Raw genomic sequence first — 22,385 nt, forward strand, 5'->3', positions numbered from 1 at the left:
ATATATCAAATTAGTTCTAATTTGTTTTTGTGTGATATTCCAAATGGCAGTATTGCAGAATTTTTTTTTCTCGTTTTTGTGAGTGTTTGTCCTCTTGTTCTCATGTTGTCTTTTTGGTCTTGTTCGCTCCGTCTGTGCTGTGCACCTTCCCATTTTACACCAGAGATCTGTATATAATTACGAGATGCTCATGTCTCCGCCTTAACAATGGGAGTCGTTGTCCCAATGGCAAGGAAGACAGGCGACAAGCTTCAGTTCAAAATAAGCGCATAGAAACCCAGTAGGCTTATTTTGGACAGATTTTAGCCAGAGTGAAACCTCTTGCTTCATCTCGTTCTCCCAAGCCCTTCCCCCTACCACTCACAACAACAAAGATGAGGGATCACTTCTTCCTCTCTGACATGGTTTAATTTATGGTTTGGTCCAACAGAATTGGTCATATGGACACCAACACATGGAGACAATATTTTACTGTAATAGATGAGACATTAACCTTTCCAACCATCCAGTTTTGTTTCAACTCCTCAAATTTCGAGCAAAGCAGACACTACTAAAACGGTTGTACCAATGAACACATTCTGGAAAATGTTTTTGTACCATGTATCGCTAGCAGCATTTTAGTCAAAGTAAATATATAATATTATAAATGTGTAATCATAAGACAATTATATAAGGAATTGGCAACTCATTCTTATTCTGAGAAATAAGGTAGGTCATTTGATTTCAACATCTGATCAAAGTGGAAAGGCGAGAATGCCGTTTTTAAACAGTTGGATACAGGCATAAGGTTGTGTTCATAACAACTGTAGCTGAATTCAGAGCTTGTGAAATTATACCTAGATCCAAGTTGACTAAACTTTTAAATTATGAATATTAGCTGGCTTATTGCTAGCATGTGGGCTTGGCTTGAGAGATTGAGACTGGTGGTAATTTTCTACATTATTAGTGGGGTTGCATTATGCATGGTTCTGGTTAAATGTGTTACAAAAAGGTCATTTTTTGATAGACCGACCTGAAAGCCAGATCAGTGAGAATTGCAACAACAAAAAAAGCAGGTACAACTATTTTGATAATTTAATTATTTTATGTGTTAGTCTTATGGTTGTGGAAGGCATATATTCAGCCTAGGTATAATTGACCAAGTTCTGAATTGATTTTATTTTTGCTGTTTTAAATGCACTACATTTTTACCTTGTACCACAAAGCTTATTTAGAGAGAACATTTTTTTTATAAATCTAGATGTATATCGGGGAAAAGATGCGTTTTAGGCCAAATCGCCCAGCCCTAGTTCTACATGTATACTGTTGCATAATTGCTACCTCTTTGTACAAAATCACACGGAATTCATGACCGTATCTGCTCCACTTTTACTATGTCAAAGGAGAGGAGTTGCTCTTTATTCTGGTTCATATTTCTGACTGTGATTACCTTCACTTCTCCTACTGAGGTTTAAAATAAGAACCTGAGAAATCGCACTTCTGCTAAACCTGCAGGGGATTCAATGGAAGGAGAGGTGGTGTGAGGCCACTGCATAAACATATTGGTTATATAAGATTAGATTACATTTGATGAAGTTATGGGCCATAAAGGCAGATATTCCTACCAGCACAGCGCTTACCAAATGGACAATTATTTGGAATGCCCTTAACTGCTTTCATAACTTTGTTTTGTGTGTGTGCGTGTGTCAGATGCCCAGCCAAAAAAGATCAGGAAAGTTCCCCCTGGCCTGCCCTCTTCGGTAAGTACTGTTACATTCCCCAGCATGAGAACTAAAAGTCGCTCAAACAGAAGGGAGAACTAAGAGGGAGAACTGACAACGACCATTAAAACAAAACAGGTGGGGTTTAAGGAGGGGCTCTAAATGACAGTCACGGGGGTGTCCACTGAAAGTTGCATAGCAACAACTGGGACCTAAAAGACACTCACCATGAGCGCCCACTATATTTAACCACTAAGCGGCAAACGAAAAAAGAAAAAAAACACAGAACTTAGACAGGAAGCAAACCAAAAAACAGTGGAGCAAAACTAAATCAGGGAAATCGGGCAAAGGAATGTTTTTCTGGAAATCAAATAGAGAGAGCCAGCTAAAGGTGTTAACCTTTCGCGTCTATCAAGACAACTGGAGCACTGGGCCAGCCGCTCTTAAATATCACCTGTGCCAGCACAGTTGAAACATCTTCTGACTAACAAGATGACAAGCCAGCGCAGGTGTAACATACTGACTAACCAGGTGACACCAATTGGTGCCCCCATTGTGCTAATGTCCAAACTTGAAATATAAATGGAACACCAAAGCTTGTAAAACTGTCCCCCTCTCCAGCCCCACCGTTACCCCCCCTCTTACCAGACTGCCACACCCTAGTCTGCCTATTTGCCCCTTAAGAACACACACCCACACCCAAGAACACTCAGACCTTTTGCCCTCTCCAAACCCAAAATGTGCCCACCTACCCAGCCATTATCAGGAATGCTCCCATTTTTTTTGCATCCCCCATACTTAAAATGCCTCCCAGCACTCATCATCACTGAGTGTGCACTCCCAATAGCCAGACTAAGCCCCCCCCCCCCCACACACACACACACACACACACACACACACACACAGTCCCATTGGCATGGCAGGCTTCTCCCTGGTGTTTAGAGCAGCAGCCTAACTGGCAGAGAGAGAGCCTCCAGACCCACAGCTGTGTGCCTTTACAATGCCGACGAGGTGGAAAAAAATAAACAGAGCCCTACTCATTCACCCATTCATTTATTTAGACATGTTTTTATAAAGGGTCATATCTATAGACCTTTTTTTTATAGATGTGCTTGCATTCCTTCCAGCCCAGCACCCTCATCCACAGATTACTTAAGGGGAAAAATAATGCTTGATGACATGCAGACCTGGCTGTTACCTGACTTCACTATACCGCTTCTGCTCTTCCCCTGTTCTCCTTCCAATTCTCCCTCTGTCGCTCTCCCTTCAACTCCCAATCTTTTTTCTCTCTTGTGCTCTACTCTCCTACCCTCCTTTCTGTTTCTCTCTCGCCCCTCCCCCTCCATCCCCCTCGTTCTCTCCCTCCCCCATCCCTCTCCCAGCTGCCCGTAGAGTTGGCTGCAGTCCAGGAATGGGCAGATGGCACAGTAATTAGTAGTGCATCTCTCCATTCCCTTTTGTACCTCTCCTTCTCTCTTCCTCTCCTCCTCTCTTCCTCTCTCTGTTCAATCAAATAACAGAAAAAACTTCACTGTGTAAGATCTGAGTTGCCGGGCGCATAGTTTGATTCTCTAACCCCTGCCAGAGTAGAGCTGATTCTGAGGGCTCTGGTAGTTCACAACCTCAGGACCTTCACCTCTTTAGTGACATGCCAGAGACTACTAGCAATCCTATGGGTGATGCTCTGTAAGCCACAGAGGAGACTGGATCATGTGTGTTAACCAGACCTAACTTGATCATGTGTGTAACACACACCACATATCGCAAACCTAGCCGTAAGGCCCTGCGATCACAGAGAAGAAGCAGTAAGTTGAGGGCAAACCCCCCCCCCCCCCTTTTCAACCATTAAAGAAACCATTTGTTGTCTTGGTAACAGAGCATTAAGATCATAAGGAGTTCAGACATTGCTGAGTTAATGGAAACCTCCATGTCATTAGTTCAAGGCAGCGCCTTCGGAAAGTATTCAGACCCCTTGACTTTTTCCATATTTTGTTACGTTGTTACGCATCCTGTTTCCATTGCCTTAAACTAAAATGGATTAAATAAATCCTTAACAATCTACACTCACTATCCCATAATGACAAAGCAGGTTTTTAGAAGTTTTTGCGCATTTACTACAAATAAAAACGGATATCTTATTTAAATAAATATTCAGGCCCTTTGCTATGAGACTCTGAATTGAGCTCAACGCATCCTGTTTCCATTGATCATCAACTTAATTGGTCGACCTGTGTCCAATCAATTGAATTTAACATGATTTGGAAAGGCTATATAAGGTCCCACAGTGCATGTCCGAGCAAAAACCAAGCCATGAGATCGAAGGAATTGTCCGTAGAACTCCAAGACAGGATTTTGTCAAGGCACAGATCTGGGGAAAGGTACCAAAAACTTTTGCAGCATTGAAGGTCCCAAAGAACACAGTGGCCTCCATCATTCTTAAATGGAAGAAGTTTGAAACCACCAAGACTCTTCCTAGAGCTGGCCGCCCGGCCAAACTGAGCAATCGTGGGAGAAGGGATTTGGTCAGGGAGGTGACCAAGAACCCGATGGTCACTGACAGAGCTCCAGAGTTCCTCTGTGGAGTTGGGAGAACCTTTCAGAAGGACAACCATCTCTACAGCACTCCACCAATTAGGCCTTTATGGTAGTGGCCAGATGTAAGCCACTCAGTAAAAGGTATGTGACGGGCCACTTGGAGTTGCCAAAAGGCACCTAAAGATTCTCAGACCATGAGAATGTAGATTCAAGATTGAACTTGTTGGCCTGAATGCCAAGCGTCACGTCTGGAGGAAACCTGGCACCATCCCTACCGTGAAACGTGGTGGTAGTGGCAGCATCATGCTGTGGGGATGTTTTTCAGGGAATGGGAGACTAGTCAGTCAGGATTGAGGGAAAGATGAACGGAGCAAAGTATAGAGATCCTTGTTGAAAACCTGCTCCAGAGTGCTCAGGACCTCACTGGGGCTAAGGTTCACCTTCCAATAGGACAACGACCCTAGGCACACAGCCAAGACAATGAAGGAGTAGCTTCGGGACACGTCTTTGAGTGGCCCAGACAGAGCCCGGACTTGAACCCGACCGAACATCTCTGGAGACCTGAAAATAGCTGTGCAGCAACGCTCCCCATCCAACTTGACAGGGCTTGAGAGGATCTGCAGAGAAGAATGGGAGACACTCCCCAAATACAGGCGTGCCAAGCTTGTCGCATCAAACCCAAGAACTATGTAATCGCTTCCAAATGTGCTTCAACAGAGTAAAGTGTCTGAATACTTATGTGAATGTGATGTTAGTGTTTTTTTTAATGTATTATAAATGTACTAACATTTCTAAACCTGTTTTTTTTGTCGTTGTTTTTTTTGTTGTCATTGTGTGGATTGTGGAGAAATAACAACTTTAACATTTTTTGAAAAAGGATGTAACCTAACAAAATGTGGGAAAAGTTGAGGGGTGTGAATACTTTCCAGCAGATTATACAGGTGTACAGAGTTTGGGCTGTACTGTGTATAGGCCAAATAATTACATAAAACAAAAGGAGACAATTTAGTTCAGAGGCGTCCAGAGTTTTCTTGTAGTAGCCTTTTAATGTGGCCCAAAGGTTGCCGTATTAAGACTGGGAGTGTGTCTGTGGATTTGTTTATTGTCAGTCTTAAAAACCTTCCACACTGCTAAGTTCTAGAGATATGACCCAGTGTCCTCAAATGTCAGAGGCTGTTGATTTGAATTAATAAATAAAAATACATACTCCTCAATAGAAAAAAACAACAATTGATTAACGCTATATTGTACAAGGGTATGAAGGGAGGGATGGGTATCCCAATCAAGATATCGATACATGTTTTTTTTGACTACACCTTCTCTACTATCTCCAATCGATTGGGAATTATTATTAGAAAATAGTCCGTTTGACGTACTCATCTCCCTACTGTGTGTGTGTGTTCTCTAGGTGTATGCATCAGCCTCAGGAGAGGAATATAACAGAGACGGTGCAGGGTATCCTGCCTCCAAGCCTGGAAATGTTGGCTACCCTGGCTCCTTCTACATGCAAGGTCATTACTTTATATCAGATCGTGTCTGGGGGCCAAAACTACACAGTGTACTTATCAGAGTGGGTTAGCCCATAGTGATAACTCTGCTATATGGAGAAAGTGGAACAAAACATCATTTTAGATGAGGTCAATCAATTGAATAATGCATTAGCTTACCAATGACGTCTATGGCGATGACCCATTCCTGTCTTTTATTTTCTCAATTTCTGCCTGTGGAAACGCCTACTGATAGTGAGTCAAAGCCCCGAGCTAATGTGATACTCCGCCTGCCCTCGGTGTATCTGTACACTAGGATGAAGTCATCAGGCGTATGTGACATGCTTCATATGTTGTGGCCCCTTATTGTCTTATCTCTGGATGCTGCTCGTCCCTCTGGTGCTCACCCTCTCTCTCTTTTGTCCACACCCCTACCCTCCACACACAAACACCCATCCCTACCCTCCCCTGGTTTCCCCCTGACAGAAGGCCTGCACCCCTCCCCTGACCCGTGGAGTTCTGGCGGGTCGATGGGGCAGCCGGGTTACTCTACTGCAATGCTGGGTAACTCCCCCCACCTGGGCCAGCCTACACCCTTCACAGCCATCAACCCCCAGGACAGACTGGTGAGACTTCTGTCACAAACGCATACACCAAAAGGTTCTCTGTTTAAATAAAGGTTACATAAGATGGTAGTATACACCACTGTCATCTCGCTCCCTCCCCAAACACAGAGAATGACTTTAAGCCTGTTTTTGTGCAGAAACGCCAGCCGCTGCCTCTCTCGCCCCAAAACTACCCCCTGCACGGCAGCGAGGTGAACGGGAGCTTCCACTCAGGATCCACTGGCTACGGAGTCTCCAACCACACGTCCCCCATCAACGGAACAGACACCATCATGGGTATGACTGTCTACCACTGACACTATGTAGACTGTCTTTTTCTATATAGCTTCCTGTTTCTGTCTATTTTTCTCTTACTCTCTGGCCCTTCCTGTTTGTTTGTTTCTCCCTTTACTACTATATGTTCTTCGAAATGGAAATATCAGTTCTAATAGTTTGCTGTCTACTTTATTGTTTCGTCACAGCCAACCGGGGGACAGGAAGCTCAGGAGATGAGATCGGCAAAGCCCTAGCATCTGTGAGTAGACCAAGAAAAAAACTAGGGCTGAACTCAATTAGTCGACTGGTCAATTTATTTATTTTCTATTTTATTTTTTTGTTAGGGTGTTGGTCGACCTAAATTTGTTTTAGTCGAGCAGTAACGTGTGTGTGTGTGTGTGTGTGTTATATAGATGCGCCCGTCTCTGTGAACTAATCCATTGCTGAGGCCTAGACTAAAAGCCAATTTATGCTTGATACGAAAATTTTGTCGGAGACTCCATATGGACACAAGTGTGACACAATTGCAGAGGCCAAATCCAGCTCTGTACCGCATCGCCTCCCAAATTTTGTAACAATGCAGAGGGCTCTGTATAGCTCGTCATTGACATGACTGGTTGACGGTAGGTGGGGGTGGTACATCCTGTATAAACACAAACTTACTTCCTTGAAAACACCTCTGCTCTGCTCCATGAAGCGCTAGAAGTATGAATGCCCTAACTTCTTCTGAGGCCGTATCACCTTAAATGCTGCATGGCCAATGCAGATGTCAGATTGACCATGCGCCCAAATGCACAATGCACTTCTCTCTCAAATATGTCTCTCCTGCCAATTTGTGCACATTCATTGTTTCTTAACTTCATTGTGTGAATTGTTTGCATTTGATTGTTAGTGTACATAAATTCCCCATTACATACAGACATTAGAAGACATTAGAACTATGAAATAACACATATGAAATAATGTAGTAATCAAAGAAGTGTTAAACAAATCAAGACAAATTTGAGGTGTCGGGTACTCTGCTACAGTGAGCTCCTGCCCAAGTCAAGCACTGCTTTTTATCCCTTGCGCAAATGGCCTACACCTGTGTCTGTCTGGAGCTCACTGGTGCAGGAAACTCTTGAGGGCCCAGAATATTTTATACAATGTTGCATGCTTCGGGCAGAACCCAAGTTAGTAGTTGATAGAATGTTTCAAGTTTGGCTACACATGGTCTGTCTGCAACAATGTGATTCATCGGATATTTATTTTTACCAGGATATTTATTACCTGCAGGCTGCAATGTTTTTATTTGGCTTTGTGTAGGCTATTTTTACATAGATGGCAATAGAAGTTACTTTTTAGGTTTGTATCCTTTTCATTTAGAGTTGGATAGAATTTTGATTAATCCCATGACAATGATTTTGACATATGAAGATGTAATTATACAATTAAATTAAACTATTTCAAGAAAATGTGCTAATGAAAATCGTAACGGGCACGCAGATCGGTAGAAATAGTTTGATAAATTAGCAATCCACATGAAAAAGGTTGCCGACTCCTCGTTTAGCCCTTTACTGGCACCTTCAGGAGAGTAATGGAAGAATCTGCGAAAACCAGCTGGAGCGGGAGGAGAATAGTTGGGTCAGATTAATTATTTTTTCCTTCTGGTTATCTAGATCTCTGGCGCCCTCTTGAGGCACTTGTCTTCATCAAACCGTAAGCTTAAAGCATCAGACAAGATCAATGCATATAGTTGATTTTATTAAAACACATTGGGTGTGTCTATATATGGGCGACATTTTCAAATGTGTATTTTTCCCAATCTATTTGGTCAAAAGAACAGCCGACTTTCGGTTGACCATGATTCTTTTTTCTCGTTTGGGACAGCCCTAGAAGAAAAACTATCTGCAAATAAGAGAATGCTGAGTCTTATGTAGTTGTGTGTCACAGATCTTACTATTGAATAGTGTTTCTCAAATTGCATACTACCGTGCTCTTAGCATGCATATTGGAGCATGAGTCCAAATCAAAGTATTCGAAACGGAGTACGGAGGGCACTTCTTTGAATGCGTACTTTGACGGATTCAATGCTTAGTATGCAAAGAAATATGAATCGACCACATAAAAAACGCACATTTTCTTGAAATCAATTATTTGAGCTGACGTGAGTAAATACACTCCGACTTTGGAATGAAGTGTTGCCTATTCACATCTCATATGTTGCCGGACTACAATATTTTATCTTGATACGTTAATAAATACATGTTGAATACATTTTGGCATGGTTACTTGCCTACAATACCCACTGTTGGTTGTAAGTCTATAGTGCTAACTGGCTAGCTACTACTGTTAGTTGGCCAGATATCCATGAAGAATTGACATCTACCTTGGATGACATTGATGATTTTTAGGTCATTTTTGCTTATAGTGCTAACTGGCAAGCCACGAAGAAGTGTTAGGTTAACTACCCACAGAGTTAAAATCTACTGTACCTTGCATAATTCATTTTAGGTAATTTTTTCATGTTTACCTAGCTGGCTAGATGACAACAATTTACATATCTAGCTGATAAAATGTTTGCTCTGTGTACAGGTTCAGTGATTGGGAGGTGCAGCGTGAGGTAATACAGTAGGGGGAGTGCGAGTGCTTCTCAATGTAATGTTTTTTTGCGTTCTCCACACTCTCATCCTTACAAGAAAGTCCTCTAAGAAGGTGCTTGGCACGTGAGTGTGGAGCACGGTAGTATGCATATTGAGAAACGCCTACCATTTCTTGTCTTTTTGTTTCTGTGTAGATTTATCCCTCAGACCACAACAGCAACACCTTCCCATCATCTCCATCTACACCAGTGGGCTCTCCCCAGGCCATAGCAGGTGAGTGGATAGGGAGAATACACCTGTAGCTAGGAGGAACGCACCTGGGTTAGTTAGCCCTTAGTCTAATTTAGCATAGCGTTTCCCAAATGGGGGGTTGGATCCTACTACTAGTTCCTAGCCCAGTCTTCATTCACAACTGATTAAGGTGTTATTTCGCTAAGTCTTTGGGTGAGTGAAAGGGCAAAAACATTAATGAATCACTGACCTATGAGATCACACCTGTTTTAGGCCTTAGGGGGCACTATCCTGGGGTGTAAGGTTACAGCCACATGGAAAATGACAAGAAAATATATTTTGCAGAGGAAACTTAAATGACACAATTACAATGATAATATGGCTCCATCTATTGGTTTAGAGTGGAACTAAGTAATAGGATTAGGTTCTTGCTTGACAACAGTGCTTTGAGTGTGACGTCTGAAATGGGGTTTAGGGTTGACTGCTTTTTTGCCGTCAAGAATGGACTGTTTACCTGGTAGCTGGACAGACCCACTCTTGCTGTTAGCGCAGACTATTTTCACAGACCCAGATGCTCAATGTCTCTACCTCTGTAGGTTCTGCCTCTCAGTGGCCCCGGGGCTCAGGACAGGCCACACCCTCTCCAAACTTCGAGGGTGGACTGCAGGCTCTGGTGAGTAACTTATCATGTTCAACTCCATGTATGTGTGCAGTGGCACTGGTTACAATGATCAAAAATACCACCTTGATCCTAAGCAAGTTGGATGAATTGAAGTTGATAAATTAAGTGTTTACTCATTGGTTTTACTTAACCCTGCCCTTTCCCCCTCCCCCTAAAGCAAAACAAGATGGAGGACCGTTTGGAGGAGGCCATCCACGTGCTCCAGCGTCACGCCGGGGGACAAGGGGGTCCAGGGGGACTAGCTGACATGCACAGCCTCCTCAGTGCCGGGATAGGAGGGCTCGCCCAGGCCTTCAACAACGCTGGCCTGGGACTGGCCAACAGACTGCCCAGCCTGGTAAGAACAGGAGGGATAAATACGTAGTGGCCATATCTAGCCACATGGGTGGTATGTCCATTGATTAGTGTCACACTATTATGTACATCCTCCTCCTTCATGTGATACCAATGTAACACCTACTTGTCCGTAGTACTGTCTACTTGCCTAATACAATGTTTCTCATCTGCTCTATAGATGTCGAACCACCACGAGGACTCGACTAGTGGGGGTGTGCATGGTCATCATGGCCCTCCCTCTGGCAGCCAGCCTGAAGGCTTCACCAGTGAGTTTTTCTTTTTTTTTTTTTTCATCATTTCAGGAAAGGACGCAATGTTTGTCTATCTCTCTCTCTCTCTTCCTCAAATTATCTGCTGTGCTTTTCATTGACTTATCTCCCCCTCTCTCAGGCCTCTCTCGCTCCACACACTCATCCAGTGGCTCTGACATCAAAAGGGAGGACAAGGAGGATGACGAGAATTCCTCTGTGGCTGACAAGTCAGAGGATGAGAAGAAAGACTCGAAGGCCCGCACTCGAACAAGGTGACTAATCCTTCTGATAGCGATAAAACATATCAGAAACACACACGTCCATTTGAAGTACGTCTCTCTCGGCCAAATCCTAACTTGAGACGCGCGTATGTGGGGTCTGTGCCATTGTCATAAAGGGGGTAAACTCTCACTCACTGAACATTATCATGATTTATTTAATGATTTAAATTCTGATGCTTGAAAATTATTAAATGTATTCAGGGAGTGCAGGTTTGCCATCATTATTTCAACTTAACACGACCCCAGCACCCACAAAGAGGTCATTCTCCGTAGCACTGTTGTCATATTTGCCCTCGTGTCTATCGTTGTTTTCAGAGAGATGTTCTCCTTCCAGACCTTCTCCTCCTCCCTATCAGACACGGGAGCAGAGTAAGTCTGCATCCAATCACGTGAGCCTCACACTTAAGGGGGTGTGGCCATAAATATAGATGGCTATTTAATTATTTTGAGAATAAATTTTATAAAACGGATTATATCAGAACCATTTTAGACTGGGCAGAATTTCAGCATTAAAAAAAAGCGGTGCTGTTAGTGCCTTGAATGGTTTATACAATCTTGAAATTATAACACATTCTTATAGCATACAATCTCTGAAGCAGATAACCTGAGTTTAATAACTGATGGCGTAAGTATTATGAATGTTCAATTTGATGCCTTGCATTTCAGTTAAATAAGATGGTATCATGTCAGAGCTATTTCATGAATATAAACCTTGCTTTAAGAAAATGCTATACCTTTATAAAGAAAAGCCGTTTATGTTCTGTCAGTTTGCAGAAATATGTAACTGATTTATATAAAGTCCTGTTTTGTTGTAAAATTTCTAGCAACAATTTTGCCCCAAAGTACTTTTTGTAATCATAGTCCATAAACTAGTACAGCACTCTCCCGAATGATTAAATTGAGTAATTATCTTGCGTGAACAAAATAATACTTGTTTGGACAGTCTTGTCCATGTTAGTAAATATGTCAGTCATACCCATGTAATGTCTTCTACCCCCCTTGGTCCACATTGACTTTTCATCAGTCGTGATGAGGAGGACGAGGACGAAGAGGATCTGCCGCCGGAGGTGAAGGTGGAGCGGGAGAAAGAGCGGCGGGTGGCGAATAATGCCCGCGAGCGGCTGCGCGTACGGGACATCAACGAGGGCTTTAAGGAGCTGGGCCGCATGTGTCAGCTCCACCTGACTAATGAGAAACCCCAGACCAAACTTCTCATTCTGCACCAGGCCGTTAATGTTATACTCAACCTGGAGCAGCAAGTCCGAGGTCAGTGTGCTGTCACTGGGGGATCCAGGTTTAGACAGGAGAAAAGACCAGGGTAGGGCCGTGTCCCAATTCTGAGTTCCTAGTCTCCTATTCTTCAGGTTGAAGGCCCTGGGGTGTGTCTCAATTGTCTTGAATGGTTTGGTCTCTGTGGCTCTCTTCCTTCATTGATGTGATGTAATTGGAAAGGTGTCAGTCCATATTGCTTTCACCTGTTCTGTGTTTTTAGATCATTGCAGATGAAGGAGGGGAGGCCACTTTCAAGTATTGAGATGCTGCCTTTAGGCTAGTTTCCAACCATCAAGTTGTGTGTTTGTTGATCAGTGATGATGGGAGGAAAGGGGATGAGGAAGCAGGCTATTTAGACTGTTTTGGGACTAGCCCTTCTCCAGTCCTATAAGGCTTTGCTGCTGTGGACACATACAGGCCAGCACTGGACTCATGTCTGGTGAAGTATGTGTTGCCTGCTCTAAATGGCATGGGGCTGTCTGTCTGAGCTGACTCCACTGTAAAATATGCTTCATGTGACTGCCTCACCCTCCACTATATTAACATTACTGATTTATTTTATTTGCTTCTATTGCTGTCTGTGTCCAATCACTGTGCTTCTTGTCTGAGGCCTTAACAACACACATTTTCTTTTTAACAACATTGTTATCTTACACTTCACGTTAAAATGATTTCAGGACCAGATGATGGCTTCTGTATTCGTTTCATCAGCTTTGGCGAATGGCCCAATTTTGTAGTGTGAAGATGTGATCTATTGCTTATGAGTGTTTTTACATTTGGAAAAAATGTAAAACCTCCTCTTAAAATTAAAAAAAATAATAATACAAGTCCCAAGTTACGTTCTAGTCTTTTTTATTTCTCTTGGGTTAACTTATATGGGCTTGTCTCCTCTATTATCAAAAAAAGAAAGGAAAGAAATTCAGGCAGCTATTATTTGACATTTACCCCTCACGTTGTTTTAAAAACAAAACACTTCTGTTTCTACAAATGTGTTACTGTTATCTGTGTCTGGCTCTATGCATAGACCCCCCCGCTCCCCTCCCCACACACTCTGTATTCTGCTTTCTGATTGGCTATACAAATGCAGACACAGGTTGTGATTGAATGGAGGGGCTCACTGTTCTGCTCCTATCCCAATCCTCGATGTATTAACTTAACCCTTCACTTCCTTATTGCAATGTCTTTGTTTGCATGCCCTTATTTGTCAAATGTTAACCTTTTTAATGTACTGATTTCGTTGGTCATCTCCACGCTTCTCCCTCTCTTCAACCCCCTCTTTCTTTTTTCGTCTTTAACTTTTGCAGATGGCAGCAGTGACTTCAGCTACCTTTCATTCAGATAAATACATCTAAAGCAGCTGATGTATTTAACATGAGGCACCAGTGGCATTCAGCTTACTGTTGTCCTGTTTCCCAATCTCTCCCCCCTGGCTTCCTCTCTGGCCTTGTGTATGATCTAGACCTGCCAGAGGGTGTGTCGCTCTCTTTCTGCCTCTCTTCCTTGGTCTTCTTACCTCCTAACTGACAGCCCCCCCCCCCCCCAAGGCCTCATATTATCCTCTGACTCCCACCCTGGACCCTGATCAGCAGAAGACAGACTTGTCTTGGCTTTGTCAGATTCCATTTGGAACATTTGGTATGATAGTTGTCAGCCCATAATGGCTCAACATTCAGAACGCTCAAATTGACAAAAGAACCCTAAAATGATCTATTTTGCCCAAGTGAAAGTTTGCTGAGAAGTAATAAAGTTGCTTTGCGAATACGGTTTTGTTACCATTTTTCTTTCTTCGTGAGTCATTTGCAAGGTCCTACGCGATGCCTTCGTTGACAGTAACAGTAGTGCTCTGGAATTAAGATTCCTTCATGTCATTTTTTTTTTTTTAATTAAAGAAAAGGATTCTAGTAACCATGTCTGGCGGTCCATCCCTTCGCTCGATCTCTCGCTCTCCTGCACCTTGGCGCCACTCCACTGGGATCATCCATCCGTGACCCCCATCCTCCTCACTGGAATACATTGTCCATCCGGACCTCCACAGCTTTCTGCTGCTGGCCTCCTGGCCAAATATGGCACTTAAATAATGACTGCTGTCACCTTCAGCCAACCAGGCCGTCTGCTCTAGGATGTGAATTGAGTAGTGTGCAGTGAATGCTGTAGCCCATCTGAGGTCACACTCCAGGGAGAGGCTGCCCCTAAATGCTCGTCTAGGATCAGATCTAACGATGACTGACCCTGGAACAGCAATTTGCTATCCAAGGAAACCTTCCGCAGAAATTGTCCTTAGGGTTGTAGGTAGGGGCAACTTAAACCTGTAAGGGCAACTTGGAGGGTAAAAGCAGCAGGTGTTGGGCTGTACCATAACGACCCTCCTCCCTCCTCAGCAGCAGCAGCTGCAGCACGGCCTCGCTGAACGATGAGAACCTGACGGCCGAGGAGAAGGAGAAGCGTGATCGGGAGCGGCGCTCGGCCAACAACGTCCGGGAGAGGGTGCGCGTGCGTGACATTAACGAGGCGTTCAGGGAGCTGGGCAAGATGGTGCAGGTCCACCTGCGCAGCGACAAGGCCCAAACCAAACTCATCATCCTGCAGCAGGCCGCGCAGGTCATAATGGGTCTGGAGAAGCAGGTCCGAGGTAGGCCTCTCTTTACGAATAGATCCAGTACCGCCAACCACCTTCACTCAGCCAATTAGTTCTTAATACTGGACATGGAGAGTCAGGTACAAAGTAGGGATTCCTGTACCAACCAACCCAGTAATGTCTGCTTCCAACCAGTCAACTGAGGCTTGACTAGTATGACGACTAAAGAGATCATACTGTGCCTGGAGATGCAGGTGCGAATAGGGCTTCCTTTTTCCTTTTACCAGTATGATTCACCTATAGGCCCTCTACCTCCACTCAACCACCCAACCAGCAGTCTCACCTCTATATGCACTCACCTGCCTCTGACTGTCCTTCTATCCTCTTGGATAATGGAAAAGGTGCGAGCAAAAAGATGCCGACGGAGGCGGGGAACATGGGGGCTGCACCTCTGTCAGATACTTAATGATCTCACCACTGCTGCCGTCTGGTTGTTCCTCTGTCCTGTCCAGCTGTGTCTTCCGTTCACCAATTTGGTCTACTGTTCTCCATGCTTGACGATTATATACTTTTTAATATTTCTTTCATAACTAGAATCTCTCAGCATTTGCACCTTAATCATACCTTCTTTGCCCGTCGAATCCTAACCCTTTTTGTTTTTAACAACTCTCGTTCTTCTATACGCCTAACCTTCTCCGTTTACTAGAATATACTGTGAAACCTGATGGTTTTGCCTCTTGCCTCCATCTCTTTGACAATCTTCTTGATTGTGCCCACCATCGGTTTACCTGAATTTTCAGCCAAAACCTGTAGATCCACTCCACCCCTCTGATTCTAACGTGTGGCCTCTTCCTAAAGAGCGTAACCTGAACCCCAAGGCAGCGTGTCTGAAGCGGAGGGAGGAAGAGAAGGTTTCGGGGGTGGACCCCCAGATGCAGATGGGAGGTGGGCACCCCGGGTTAGGGGGCGATGGACACAACTCTGTCAGCCATATGTAACACCCGGGTAAGTTGTCATTCTCTGCTGTCATACTGTGACTGTCCATATCGCATGTATTGTGGCACGTGTGTGTTACCATAATATAACAATCCCTGTTTCTCTCTTCCAGCTCCTGATCCTGTTGATTTGTACAGCTCTTAGAAGACGTGGCCTTATTCTCTTATCATGCATCTCAGTGTGTGTCAATCCACAAAGGTGCTCTCTATATATGCTAGCACATATAGTGGAGAAGCACATTCTCACACAAACACACACACGCACATTCTCACACAAACACGCACACAACTGACAAACGCCAGTGGCCACATTCCTGACCATGAACACACAATACATACACCAATACACAGAGTTTTGAAGAATACTTACAGTAAACACCCTGAACTCCAAGGAGAGACTGGATCACAGGCAGAGGAAAGTTAAACGCAATTATTTTTTTTGCGTAATGGTCATGTTTTTGTAAGACATTTTGAAGAAGTTGCTTTACGTGTTGGGAGCAAAATTTGTTTGGATCAAATAGTATTTTTGGATCAATTGCTCATGTGAGCAACCTAGGATTGTGTGTCCTTTTGATAGTCATTTGCCATTCCCACCTGAAAAGTAAGGTCTTACTTTCATCACAAGAAAAGGTGACATCAGAATCTAACCTGTATGAGTAACTATGTGCCTGATGTACATGCATAACGCCAAGGCTTGGGCAAGTTACAATCGTTGTCGTCATCCCCACCATCATTTTTACTTTTTTTCCTCAATGTCAAACACAGAAGTAGAGTTTGAGGTATCCAGCCACCAGAATTGAGAAGACTGGACTGTCATAGTGACGAATGGACACTTACTGAATTGGCAGGCAGAGTGCTGTTATATAGCACAATGATAAAAAAGAAACCCTAGCCAACTTTGGCCATATTTCTTTATGCCTTCTCGTAAGGGCTGCCCAGACACAGGCCCGTCTGAAGATTTATTATGGTGTGTATTTTTTTTGATCCCGGGATCCTACAATCCTTCCATTTTGTCTTCATCTGTTTGTCGTCACTGCCATGAGTGGAGTTGAAGGACTGCCAGTGAGGAAGGTGAGCTCATCAATACATACCGAGACCCAGGACAGGTCATGACTCGCTACTAGCTGAAAACCACTCCCCGTTCACCTACTATTCCACAGGATCACACTGGCATGGTCATCTCAAGACTTCCTCACTCTGTCTTGGGGAGATTGGACTGAAACATGCAGGATGTGTGTGTGCTCTGAACCAGAGCAAGCCTCTCCCACTCCACCGTACCCGTCTTTGCCCCTCTGGTTCTGTTTCCATTTCAGCCAGTCCATGTGGACACGTGGTCAGTATACTCTGCCCCAAACTCAGTCAACCACCTGCCTTCATTGCCTTCTCTTCACGTTTGTGGCGCAAGTGTCGTCAGTTGGCAAGGCAAACCTAGATGTCCAGGTCATGCGTACTTAAAAGACTAGGTTTTCAGTAGACTACAGTTAGTTTGAAGAGGAGAGGCTATAGGTACACACTTGGTGCCCAAATTGATGGCGTATGTCGCGCAGAGTCAAGTGGAGCTGAACAGATTCCGCTCAGTCAGTCGAGCTGAAGAGTTCTTCCCAACTGGCTAGTTTATGCTCGTGGCTAGAAAATTCAGCAAGAATTTAAAACTTGTCTGCCGAAGTTGGGACTTGGAAGTGTTCAGAATCGTTCAGTTTTAATCAGAGTAATTGTTCATCCAGGTGGTTACTACCAGTAGTACAAGTTATTTCTCATGTAGGCTGCTATCCTACTCAAATTAAAATCAAGTGGGGTGGAACGAATTGGCCCCTTTTAACTACCTCTGGGGATATGTTCTACTGCTGCCCAGTGGCAAGCAAGTCACGCCGACAAGCACCACGCCATTCGCACCGTTTTGTCGTTGCTCGACCATAGAAATAAACATTACTTTCTTTTACAAGTTTTTATTTTTTTAACTATCGCCATGCTGCTGTTTTAGCCAGCATAAACTAGCTAGCTGTGAAGGACTCATCTGGACGACAGACTGCGCCGAAGCCATTCGTCTCCACTCGACCCTCGGCTGCATCATTCATTTTGGCACCATGCGTATCCGTATAGCCTCTCCCATACAGAAGGAATGGCTGTTGGACTTCAAGAGGGTTTATTTTGTGGTGTGCATTCTGAAATGTCATGGATATCTTCCCTTGAATGCATTCAACTGCCATCGATGGACAATTTGTGTTCCTTAAATTACAGGAAGCGTTGGGTGTTTTGAACAATTTACGAAGCCTGTTTGTAAGGATCCTTTTTGTAGAAGTGATTTGTTTTTTGTTTGTTTTTTACTTTGTAAGATAGCTGTATGGGTTTTCTTTTGGATTGCTTACTTTCTTTTCATAAACATTGTTGAAATGTAAGGACGACTCATTTTAAAGATACCAGGAACAAACTTTAAGTGTCTCTCTTCCCTCCCAAACGAAGTGATCTCTTTTTTTTCTTCTTCTTCTTTGGGAAAAGCATGACGTGCCAGTTTCTTTGGTGTAAAAGTAGTTCATGCCAACTCCTAATCTGGCTAGAACATCCCCAAACTTTTGAAAGTACCTGTAATTTGGAGAATGTCTGTTTAAAAAAAAAAATGCAAAAAGTCTGTATATGTAATTTAAACCAGTTATTACTACTTACTCACTATCAAAGGAAAATGGAAATGTCTGAGTATAGAGTACCATAGTATGAGTCATAATACCCATAAAACCGAGCGGTCAAAGAGAGAGATGTTTCCAATTGTTTTTCCACCATTCATTTTTCCCGTCAGGGATCTTAGACACACTTAAAATAAGGGCTGTGTTTCATGTAGGTTTACCCTGGGTGATGTTTTGAAAACCGAGTAAATCTTTTAAGGACAAGGTGATTTTTATTTTATTTTTTTAACAATGTATTCGCTTGAATTAAAAAATGCATTGGGGGTGGGATCATAAACAAATACCAATGCCATGATGATCTGGACAAGACTGCCGAATCAAGGCAGTAATCTTTGGATTAACAATCTCTTAGCTAATTGCTGTAATTCATAAATTGGCTAAATTTCTTTCAATTTACAATTCCGGGAGCTGTCTTGTGCAAGTTATAAATTGGCACATTTTCTCAAGGTGCTCGCTTGAGATGGTTTGCAGGGATTTGTAGTTTTGCATGGTCTAATTTGATAGTAATTTGCATTTTTGAATCTGAGTAAATGGAGCCGACTATATTGATAAAAGTCCCCTTGTCTGAGAGAGATTTACATGGTTGTCAAAACGTCAGGCCAGGGTAAGCCTACATGAAACACAGCAGCCCTTTTAAGTGTTTCCAAAAATCCCCTGAGTGAAAAATTAATGGTGGAAAAACAATTGGAACCATTTCCCTGTTTGATTGCTAGGTTTTATGCGTATTATGACTCCTACTGTGGGGCTCTATTGGCAAGCATTGTCACACAAACATTTAGTACAAACAATTGAAAAAGGAACAAAGTTGTATGTGTTTCATACAAGTTAGATTTTATATCAATACCTTTTGGCTTGCTAGGTCTACAGTTGCTGTATTGTCAATGTCTGTTGGTCCTAGTTAAACATTTCAAAACAAACAGAAAAAGATGTATGAGGAATTAATGAATAGGGCAACCTTAGTCATTCTCCTGATTTTGGGATCATTGTTAGTGGTTACTCACCAGTGCCTGAACACTGTTGAATTGTGATTGTCTCTGCATGAATGGCTTTCCAAGAGAACCTTTAACAGATAAACATGGGAGGGACATGTTGACATGGGAGGGAAGAGTGGGGCAATGCTTCAGTAAATCTCTATGAATATTGTTCTTATTAGCGCCCAAAGTAAAATAAACTAAAGTTTTTTTAGTTTTTTTTTTACATCTTTTCTCTGTCAGTTAGTGATGGCATCTCAGATTTTGGCAAACAACTGAGTCCGCTTTGATTTACTGAGCCCTATTATAAGTTTCTATAATAGAAGTGTCCCCAGACCTTTTATCTTCTGTACAAACCATTGGCGATTTGGAAACAATACTCATGTGGAATAGAGTATGATGTCCTTCTTTTTTATTTGCAACAGTCGTCTGAACTTTATTTTCTACTGAATTAGGACAGAGATTCATTTTTTGTTACCATATCAAACATCTGAAATTGACATGTCCTGTATATAGGACTTGACCAGTTTTTTTTGTTTTACTTATTAACTAAACAGTATTTTCCCGTGCAGAGTGATACTGAATTATAACAGTATTTGTCTTGATTTTGTCAGTTTCTTTCATAATAACCATCCTCCAGATGAAACCCTAAGCATTAGTATCAGTAATGTATTGTTTCCACCTCAACTGCCATTGGTTTGTCTGTTTCACAGAGGACATGTATTGTCTTTTGATTTATAACTCGAATGAGATTTGAAAACTCAACATCGCTGACATGTGTTCCTTTTTCGTTAATATTAACTGAATGTTGAGTACAGTATCCTTAGAACTTCCCTTGTCAAAATGCACAACTAGTATTTTGCCAAGGGGCCTCTCATGGTCTGCCAATCTCTGCCCTGTTTAACAGATGGACACACTGCTACAAAACTCACTGTCTCTCTTACATTGGGGACAGAATCCATTTGTCCTCAAAGTGCCTCCAGTTTCCTATTTTTTATATATAAAGTAGATATTGAGAACTGTCGTGTATATAACAGTAATGTAGCAATAAATGTGCCATTTTTAATAAGAGAAATATACATTTTTTTCAATGTCTGTCTTTTTGAGCTTGTATACCTAAATAAGAAAAAAAACATTAATAAAGGGTTGAAAACATATTTAGATTATTTGCTTTTGTTTGTAGGCTACTGTGTATTGAAAACATGATTATTTCTCTGCGAAGGTCTACTACAGTGCAATTCCACCCTTCCGCCTGATGCTCATGCCCTCTTCATGGATTTAGAAGGAATAGGTAGAATTAAGAAATATAGTTGAATTGCCACCTGACCTAGCATCAATACAACCATTTGTTCCTTTTCAGTCCTCAGGCCTCATAATATTTGGGATCTGTTGGCAATTCTTTTGTGAAGGTGTGTGCTGCAGGTAGCCTGAAGGAAGCGGCTGAGAATGCCCCAAGCGTTTTATGTTTTTGAATAATTACAAAAGCGCTGGATGGGAAAATGGCTATAAGTGTATACCTGTATACTCCATTGCAACTAAAGACAGATCTGAAAGAAGGCTACTGGAAGTATACTCCCATTTACAGGCTAATTATGATATTCTCCAGTCCTTTGCATTTTTTTGAGTAATGACCCCATACAATGTCAGTTTGATTATTCAATTTCCAATGATTCTAGAGCTATGAGGAGAGACTCAATGAGAACGAAAAATGTGGCTAAATACTTACTTAGTCAACAGCGGCAGTTTAGACACGAAACAGACACATGCTCGCTGCACACTACCTTCAGACTGTTTGCTAACATTTTAGCAAATGGTTGCGGCTAACACAAACAAAGCAAATGGAATGTTAGCCAACATTCGCAAACTATTTCCCGTGTTAAAAACACCTATTAGGTGTTATTAATAATTATAAACTGGGTGGTTCGAGCCCTGAATGCTGATTGGCTGACAGCCGTAGTATATCAGACCGTATGCCATGGGTATGACATTTATTTTTACTGTTCTAATTACGTTGGTAACCAGTGTATAATCTCAATAATGCACCTCTGGGTTTTGAAATATATGGCCAATATACCACGGCTAAGGGCTGTGTATATAGCACTCCGGGTTGCATTGTGCCTAAAGAACAGCTCTTAGTGGTGGTATATTGGCCATATACCACACCCCCTTGGGCCTTATTGCTTAATTATTAAGTCATCAGTCATATTAAGAACAAATTTATAGAAATAGGTGGGGTTTATGACTTCCTAACTTGACCGGATAGTGATGACCATACTGTTAGGAATTAGAATAATAGAATGGACATGAACCTTCTTATGATGGGATAAAGGTCAGGGAGTTGATCGACCATGGTTTGCAAGTGCTGTGATAAGATATGTCAAATAATACATTTGAATTTATCTGCACTGTATGTTTGTTAGCGAGCCAGACAGTTTTTCAGGGGAATGATTCCATAAATTGTTTAAATTAACTGCCAATATGCCATCATTCCATTCAAACAATGCAGTCAATCCACAAAGATTGGCTGAAAGGGAGTTTTCCCTTTCAGCCAATCTTTGTGAACTCTGTGAGGTTCGCTCCAAAGGAAATCAGACAATTCAAAAGAGTCCCTGAAGCGAACTGAGACCATCTGGAGAGGTGTTCGGAGTTCGGTTTGCTTGTTATTATTCACTCACTACACATAAGACTACTGCAACACTGTTACCCCTGCCAGTAACATAAGTACTCACATTGGTGCCACAAAAGAGAGACGATGTGCAGGTTCGGGGGAAAAAACGTGTGTACTGTTTTGGGATATTGATTTGCAATTGTGAAGGATGCACAGAAATCCAAAATGTGTGGTTCAGATTATTTGTTTACAATATGTGATCTGTAGGCTAAAATAGCTTCATAGCGTTTCAATAACATTTATTGAATCTGCGGTTATTC

General features: G+C 42.5%; 1 protein-coding gene across 4 annotated transcripts in view; it reads left to right on the forward strand.

The window, feature by feature from the left end:
- LOC135558926 (transcription factor E2-alpha-like) overlaps nucleotides 1-20,614 on the forward strand; it is a 41,865-nt gene extending 21,251 nt beyond the window's left edge. The window contains exons 8-21 of one of the 4 annotated variants that reach the window (XM_064993151.1): nucleotides 1,690-1,739; nucleotides 5,644-5,746; nucleotides 6,209-6,348; nucleotides 6,486-6,624; nucleotides 6,810-6,862; nucleotides 9,380-9,458; nucleotides 10,013-10,089; nucleotides 10,256-10,435; nucleotides 10,613-10,700; nucleotides 10,825-10,957; nucleotides 11,282-11,335; nucleotides 14,617-14,867; nucleotides 15,672-15,818; nucleotides 15,922-20,614. In XM_064993151.1, the coding sequence (XP_064849223.1) occupies nucleotides 1,690-1,739; nucleotides 5,644-5,746; nucleotides 6,209-6,348; nucleotides 6,486-6,624; nucleotides 6,810-6,862; nucleotides 9,380-9,458; nucleotides 10,013-10,089; nucleotides 10,256-10,435; nucleotides 10,613-10,700; nucleotides 10,825-10,957; nucleotides 11,282-11,335; nucleotides 14,617-14,867; nucleotides 15,672-15,811 (1,487 nt within the window). In that variant the 3' untranslated portion in view covers nucleotides 15,812-15,818; nucleotides 15,922-20,614. Of the gene's footprint in view, nucleotides 1-1,689; nucleotides 1,740-5,643; nucleotides 5,747-6,208; nucleotides 6,349-6,485; nucleotides 6,625-6,809; nucleotides 6,863-9,379; nucleotides 9,459-10,012; nucleotides 10,090-10,255; nucleotides 10,436-10,612; nucleotides 10,701-10,824; nucleotides 10,958-11,281; nucleotides 11,336-11,990; nucleotides 12,233-14,616; nucleotides 14,868-15,671; nucleotides 15,819-15,921 lie in introns of all 4 variants that reach the window. The other 3 variants (XM_064993152.1, XM_064993153.1, XM_064993155.1) reach the window with 3 other exon arrangements.
- Nucleotides 20,615-22,385: the final 1,771 nt, after the last annotated feature.

Source organism: Oncorhynchus masou, chromosome 17 (assembly GCF_036934945.1).
Source record: "Oncorhynchus masou masou isolate Uvic2021 chromosome 17, UVic_Omas_1.1, whole genome shotgun sequence".
NCBI classification, from domain to species: Eukaryota; Metazoa; Chordata; class Actinopteri; order Salmoniformes; family Salmonidae; genus Oncorhynchus; species Oncorhynchus masou.